The 8612-nt window shown below is 31.5% G+C and overlaps 1 protein-coding gene across 1 annotated transcript in view; it reads right to left on the reverse strand.

Annotated features, from left to right (window-relative positions):
- Positions 1–6: 6 nt before the first annotated feature.
- LOC106476216 (porimin-like) overlaps positions 7–8612 on the reverse strand; it is a 12745-nt gene continuing 4139 nt past the window's right edge. The window contains exon 2 of the mRNA XM_013936881.2: positions 7–1359. Within this exon, the coding sequence (XP_013792335.1) occupies positions 1013–1359 (347 nt within the window). The 3' untranslated portion in view covers positions 7–1012. The remainder of the gene's footprint in view (positions 1360–8612) is intronic.

Raw genomic sequence — 8612 nt, forward strand, 5'->3', positions numbered from 1 at the left:
AAACTAGAAGGACTATCTTTATTATTAAGTGGATACTGTTAAACTAGAAGGACTATCTTTATTATTAACTGGATAGTGTTAAACTAGAAGGACTATATTATTAACTGGATACTGTTGAACTAGCATTACTATCTTTATTATTAAGTGGATACTGTTAAACTAGAAGGACTATCTTTATTATTAAGTGGATACTGTTAAACTAGAAGGACTATATTATTAACTGGATACTGTTGAACTAGCATTACTATCTTTATTATTAAGTGGATACTGTTAAACTAGAAGGACTATATTATTAACTGGATACTGTTGAACTAGCATTACTATCTTTATTATTAACTGGATACTGTTAAACTAGAAGGACTATATTGTCAACTGGATACTTTTAAACTAGCATTACTATCTTTATTAACTAAAATACCATTAACCAGGAGGAGTTAGAGCTGTTATTAGCTGGATAAGTGATCCTATAAAGAAGCTATTTTCTATACCTCCCTAACAGCTCCTATCAGTAACTAAACAATTTCTAGTCTAATGTTACAGCAGTAATAATTAAAATCACAAAATCAAACTTAAGCTGATTTCACAATTTACTATGTCTTGTCTCAGAGATCTCATTAATACTCACTAAAATATATGTTGAATCTGACAGCTTTAGTGAAGAGTGTAATAAGTTTTACATGATTGTTCATTATTAAAGGAACACAACATATAGTAAGAAAGACCTGGAATAAATCATTTAATCTTACTGTTGTTATAGGATGTTAAAAAAAATATATAAAAAAAATAGTAAACACCTTTTACAACCTCAAACAATATTCTCAAACAAAAATTTCAACTTGTGAAAGAAAGCTCTCAATACACACTTTGTGACCAACATTATCTAAATATACTAATGCACAGTGAATCAACTAAACTAGTAATTGAAAGGAAAGAAAGAACTGTATTTACAAATATCAGGTGTATAACAGGTCTGAACGAATAAAAATCTGATTTATTCGACAACCAAAGTACTTTACAAAGTGTGGTAATTACTCTCAGTACGAGCCTTATAGAATTTGAACCCAACGTACATAATGGCCAAAAACCCGAGCGACAAGACGATCCCACCAATAAAACTAGGAGCGTCAAATCTCCGTGTAGACGATGGAGCTGCAGTTGGAAGCAAGGTAGAGCCAGTTGAAGACAAAGTCTTCTCAGTAGAGGTCTCTGATGATGAGGTACTAACTATTTCTGTTGTGGTAGACACAGTAGTGCTAGTTGGGCTGTTAGTTGTCAAATTAGTCGTAGTTTCTGTAGGTTGCTCAGTTGTAGTCCCATTATTGAAAGGTTCTGATACAGAAGTTATGGTGCTTGAATTACCTACAAAAAGCACCAAAACTATTACACTGGCACCCTGCAACTATTAACTGCTGGAATAAAACTGAGAAAAGTTACTTAGAAACTCAGGTCAAGTAATTATATGTATAGGTGAATGATTTTGAATGGCAGAAACTCAGGTCAAGTAATTACATATATAGATGAATGATTTTGGCAAAAACTCGTGTCAAGTAATTATATGAATAGATCAATGATTTTGGATAGCAAAAACTCGTGTCAAGTAATTATATGAATAGATCAATGATTTTGGATGGCAAAAACTCAGGTCAAGTAATTACATGTATAGATGAATGATTTTGGATGGCAAAAACTCGGGTCAAGTAATTACATGTATAGATGAATGATTTTGAATGGCAGAAACTAAGGTCAAGTAATTATATGTATAGGTGAATGATTTTGAATGGGATCCAAAAATCATTGATCTATATATGTAATTACTTGACACGAGTTTTGCCATCCAAAATCATTGATCTATATATGTAATTACTTGACACGAGTTTTGCCATCCAAAATCATTGATCTATTCATATAATTACTTGACACGAGTTTTTGCCATCCAAAATCATTGATCTATATATGTAATTACTTGACACGAGTTTTGCCATCCAAAAATCATTGTTCTATACATATAAAAGCCTCTCTCTTTTTGTAATGCTACTTTTATTGGTAACATTCTAATTGGCTCAGTGGTTAGTCTCACGACTGTTACCTACATTCTGAAAGTTTGTAGTGTTGTCTACCTTACAAAACAAAATTCTTTTGATAATATTTCCTGTTGGTAGATTTTGTGTTCAAATCCAAGTCGAGTTGGAATTTCCTGTTACATGAACATATTCATGCTTCACCTAAATAAGCATTTGGTTAAAAATATTCAACTTCCAAAAGTGGTTAAGCCTAAATTAGCATAAGTAACTAGAAATGTATACAAACTTTGTTATGGTGTAAGCACCTTTTACAAACTGGCAAAGACAACAATCATAACACATTAGTATTAGGGTTATTATACTTTTAAACAATACAGGTGTAATGTACTGCCTTTCATTTATCACAACTATAGAAGAGTTTATGAAATATATTCACAGTTGAAATCCCTGTCGAATCAGGATTTCTTTTATTAATAACCGACTATGTTTAGAGCAAGCTCTTTGAACATTTGGAAAAACCCAAATAACATGATAGTTAAAATTAGGGATTTCAAATACTTGTCAAACTAGCCCAGTGGTCACAGCATTTAAGTCTCCTGTACAAATCTTACATCCAAGTCAAGTAGGATTTTTCTCTTAATATTTATTATTATTATCAACAAGATCTCTGAATATTCAGAAAAATATTAACAGAATTATAGATTAAATCAAGTATAATATCATATTACATAATAAAACCAGTGACTGTTTGTGTGAAAATCAACTTAAGCATTTTTTCAACCCAATATATCATGCCACAATACATTAATGATTGATGTTTTTCAACTTAGGTTTTTAAAAATTCAGTCAAAAATTTATAAGCATTTTTAAAGAAAAGGTATACCTTTGAGTATTTGCCCTACATCATAAATTTCATTGCCTTTATCATCAAAATTAATAAATTGCAGAGTCAGATATTTGACCATGTAGGAATATTTCTTCAAGAAAAAGTTATCACATTGTTCAATCTATAAGGCTTCATAAAGAAGCAGATTTCAACATAACACACAAAAATATACACAAGACAAAATTCTAATCAAGGACCACTTACAGGAGTTGACCAAGTATATACAAAAAATATTGCTTTCGTGGAATAATAGAATAAACATTCTTAAACATGTGTTGTTACTATGATACAATTAATTTTAGAAAACACATTCATTAAACATTTATTTAGATTTAATATACGGAGGAGAAATAAATCAACATTTACTGTCACTTGACAGGCAGTCTCCTAGTATTAGACAGAAACAACAATAAAGTTTTAACATTCAAATGAACATTACAAGCTCATAGAAAAAAAGATAAAATTACACCAAACTTCATTCAAGGTTTCATAAATTCTTAAACTTCATATAAACTTACTGTTAAAGTTACAAACAATAAATATTCCATTTACTTTATCAGATAATGTAAACAGAGAGTTCTTTTTATTGATCAAAAACTCCTTCTGTTCATTGAAGTAATAACAGAAACTAAAAAGTTTATTAGAGAGCTTAGAAGTGTTTTCAGCTATAATTTGTTTCTCTGCAATTCTCCTTCTAAAATTTGCCAGTTTTCATATATAATCAAAATCAATAATTCATACTCACCATGGTAACATTAAACATGTAGGTCCAATCAAATTTGACTGATTTCATATGTAACCAAAATCAATAATTCATACTCACCATGGTAACATTAAACATGTAGGTCCAATCAAATTTGACTGATTTCATATGTAACCAAAATCAATTATTCATATTTACCATAGTAACATTAAAGATGTAGGTCCAATCAAATTTGACTGATTTCATATGTAACCAAAATCAATAATTCATACTCAACATGGTAACATTAAACATGTAGGTCCAATCAAATTTGACTGATTTCATATGTAACCAAAATCAATTATTCATATTTACCATAGTAACATTAAAGATGAATGTACAAAGTATCATAACAACATACTCCAATGTAATGATTAAATTTCACATACTTACTTTTGAAGTACTTTTCTTGTTGAGTCACACTGTCAATAAAACATACTTTACATACTTACCTTTGAAGTAATTTCATTTTTGAGTCACACTGTCAATAAACCATACTTTACATAGTTACCTTTGAAGTAATTTCCTTGTTGAGTCACACTGTCAATAAAACATACTTTACATACTTACCTTTGAAGTACTTTTCTTGTTGAGTCACACGGTCAATAAAACATACTTTACATATTTACCTTTGAAGTACTTTTCTTGTTGAGTCACACTGTCAATAAAACATACTTTACATATTTACCTTTGAAGTACTTTTCTTGTTGAGTCACACTGTCAATAAAACATACTTTGCATGTCTTGATACCACAGTTCTCTACTCTCCTACCTTCCATAAAACTTACAACCATGACAACAACTGTAAACATCTTTAATAGTTGAACGATAGTGGAATTATATACATGTCCCACTATCAGCAAATCAACACGAAAAATTCTCAATATAGAGAACTAATATTAAACAAACATCAACTACTAAACCTAGCCTTAAGGGAAAACCATTTTAACCCGATGACTACCAGCTACTAACTTTCTTAGTAGGCAATGCAAGTCTTGCTATATTTCATTTCAACAATAAAACTAGTGGATGAATATGTTCGAAACTTCATAAGAACTTTCATAAATGTATGTAGTTTAAGAAACATAAAGCCTATTACTTTTGATAAATTTAGTTTTTTTTGCATTATGATCTTTAATATCTTGGAAAATTACATTAGGAAATGGTATTTATAAGAAATTATTACGATATTTATATTTGTGCCAGATTTGAACTGATTACTTTTATGTTTTAGTACATTGTTCTGCAATTCCAAAAAATTTGTACTGTCCATAAGTTGCAAATTTTATCTATTTTTAATTTTTTAATAATCACATACTCTCCTTATGGTATCGAGTAATATATAAGACCCAAAAATAACCTAAACAATAAATGAGTATTTTTATTTTTAACTAGGATTTCATGTTTATATATATATATATACACATACACACATATAAAAACATTTTAATTTTGTTTCATAGATATATTTTTATTTCAAGTTTATATTTATGTTTCATTGCAGCCCTACTTTTGTTTATTGTGCCGAATAAACCATGGGGTCAGCAGTGTGAACTTTGTACATTGTCCGTAACTATCTCACCCCTGTTGGGGTCACTCTTGTTCAGCCCATTGTGGGCGCATTTCACCATTACTGTAGATATGATAGTAAGAAAGCTTTTCGGTACTTGAATATCATTTCTTTGAAATTTCAAACAAGTTTATTTCAACACATGTCCTTGTATGTTGTTTCACTACACCGAGAAACCTAATTGCCACTAGTGAGTGGTAATAGCTTACAGTACAGGTGGTTTCAATAACACTGCCTAATCCTTGATACATCCTGTTAGAAGAGATTACCAAACGATACAGACACCATAAATTACAAAGAACGTCACTTCATAGCACTTAAAATATTAGTCTGGTCACATTCCTCTCATTATAGGCAAGATTTATGTTGGAATTTGAAACTTAAGCCCTGCAATGTATTAGCACCACAACTGTGAGAATGTCATAGCTTTCCTTGTATTATTGAGATGAATGTGTTTAGTCTGTTTCACAACCAACATATAGGCTTTATTGTTGTCACTTGTACACTGAGTTTTAACACATATATAAAAGAATCGTACAAGAATAAAAACTTCATTTACCATAAGAACCACATACACACCGCAAATCGTGAGCCTTCGCTAAAATCGTGAAATTGGAACACTTCAAATTTCATCTAAGGTAAGATGGGCTTTATTTGTACATAATAGTTATACATATTGAAAGATGTTATGTTGCTAAGGATGAATAATTAAACAAGATAACTTTCTTGAAATTATTTTCACTTTATTTTATTTTAGTTTATACACACACATATATCACCATCATACATGGAGTGATATCTTTCAGTAATATATACATTTGAATTATTGAGCTTTGACTTTAAGAATACATTTAACAAATGTACATTTTGTTTGTATGTGTATGGACATAAGCAAAATCACAAAATATAGTAAAAACTAATTCATATGATGTACAACTAATGAATCTCATTTACATATTTATCATCAAAAGTAAGATATACGCCATGGACATTTACTAATTATGTGTTATATAAAAAACATACATCTTACTTTATTTGATATCCATATAGGTGTTGAGAGACTCTTCAATCTATCTCTTTATTCTTGATATCCAGGAAACTAAACATTAATGCAAGAAATTATTTTTCAGTGTTGTTGTTTGTATTGTTTGTTAAAAGCACAAAGCTACACAATGGGCTATCTGTGCTCTGCCCACCACGGGTATCGAAACTTGGATTCTAGCGTTGTAAGTCCGCAGACATACCGCTGTGCTACTAGAGGGCATTTTTTCTGTGTAAAGAGCAGGTAGAACTAATACATAAAACAGTTTATAAATAAAATTGTAAATACTTGTGACATTATCTATCATGTTATCATTATGTCAACTGAATATTAACAGCATATTAATTTTCTTAGATGGAAGATACTTCAGTTCTAAGAAAGAAAAAAATCTCTCCTTAGACGAGGCATTGAAATTGTTTTTCGCTTCCTCCTCTGAAGAAGAGTATCTTTCTGAGGTTGAAGAAGCCACGATTAAAGTTGGAGAGAAGGAAGAACCAGTTTTGCTGGACTCTAATTTGTTTGGGGAGCCTGACTTACCTTCAAGGGAAGAAGACTCTCCTCATGACCACCAACAATCTGAGGTTAGTGTTCTTCCCATGACCAGCACTACATCAACTTCCAATATGGCCACAGGAAAGAAGACACAAGAAAAGCCCCTGGCCTGTAGTGCAGAATGGAAATGGAAAGTTCTCAAAGATGAGCAGCCCAGACTTCATCCGAGGGGAGCCTGTTTCCCGTCAAGCAAGTAGGTGTCAGACTCCTTGATTTTTTCAACTTTTTCTTTCTCTTAACATTGTTTCCAAAATTGTTGAAGAAACAAATAGATTTGCACACCAGCAAGGAGAACACCTAAACAACGATGTCAGGAAGAAAAGGAAACTGCTGAAATATAGTGATATTACTCCTGAAGAAATTTTAGCTTTTATTGATTTAACTATTTCTATGATCTGGAAAATATTGAAGAAAACCAGGGAAACTGAAGTGAAGGAGTGGTAGACCAATATTAGCTGTGGCTTGCTAATCATGTCACCCTGTCTTCTTATCACTTCTTTTACTGTAGCATTATGCATTGTAGAAAGAGCATGAACATCTCTTTTATCAGTCCACTTCACAGCTGTCAATATATAGTAAAACCCCCACTTCTGTTGTTCTATAATTAAAACATACCAACTGATATATAAATATTTTATTCTGATATTTTGCAAAAGATTTAAACATTAAAGTTAAATTACATAAATTTTATACATAAGTTACAAATCAAGATAACATACATACAAAAGGAGCATCAATGTATGGATAAACAATATCAAATTTATAAGTTATGCACTGAGAAGTAAACGTACAGTTGTATGCAAATCATATTTAGATGCAAAAATAAAAATGCAGTGAAATGCATGTTTTATGTGTTAGGTTTCTCTGTATGTGATATTAAAAAATTCCTAACTATTGCTCGCTTCTTTCATTTCAATGACAATACTAATAATCTACCTAAAACTGATCCTAAGCATGATAAACTCTTCAAAGTCAGACCTGTGCTTGATCATCTACTAACAGCTTTTACAGCTCACTACAACCCTTCTAGAGAACTTTCTATTGATGAGCAAATGTTGGGAACAAAATGCAGAATTTCTTTCAAGCAATATCTACCTACCAAGCCTACCAAGTGGGGAATCAAGCTTTGGGTTCTGGCAGAAGCCGTGACTGGATACTGTTTAAATTTTAGAACATACTCTGGTAAAGAGGGATCTGCACATTCCAAGGGCTTAGCTAGCACAGTTGTAATGACTGATGGAAAAGTACCTTGGAAGGGGACACTTTTTACTGATAACTTTTATACTTCTCCAACTCTGTTTGATAAGTTGCTTTCACTTGGTACTTATGCTTGTGGTACTTATAGGAAGGACAGGGCCCAATTCCCAGACATGTTTCCAGATAAGTTAGAAAGGGGAGAGTCATAGTTTTTCAACTGTGGCTCAATGACAGCTGTGAAGTGGACTGATAAAAGAGATGTTCATGCTCTTTCTACAATGCATAATGCTACAGTAAAAGAAGTGATAAGAAGACAGGGTGACATGATTAGCAAGCCACAGCTAATCTTGGATTACAACAAGTTTATGGGAGGGGTTAACCTTAATGATCAATTTCTTAGCTATTATTCCATTCCACGTAAAACTGTGAAATGGTTTAAGAAACTTTTCTTTAGACTTGTTGACCAGTCTATTGTTAATTCTTTTCAAACAGGTAACTAAAAATAGCAAGTACAAACAGAAGGACTTCCGTTTACAATTATTGGAATCTCTTGTGAAACCTCTAATTGAAAGTAGAGGAGGACCTTCTTGTTTGTCAAGTAT

The sequence above is a fragment of the Limulus polyphemus genome, unplaced genomic scaffold (assembly GCF_000517525.1).
Source record: "Limulus polyphemus unplaced genomic scaffold, Limulus_polyphemus-2.1.2 Scaffold10070, whole genome shotgun sequence".
NCBI lineage: Eukaryota > Metazoa > Arthropoda > Merostomata > Xiphosura > Limulidae > Limulus > Limulus polyphemus.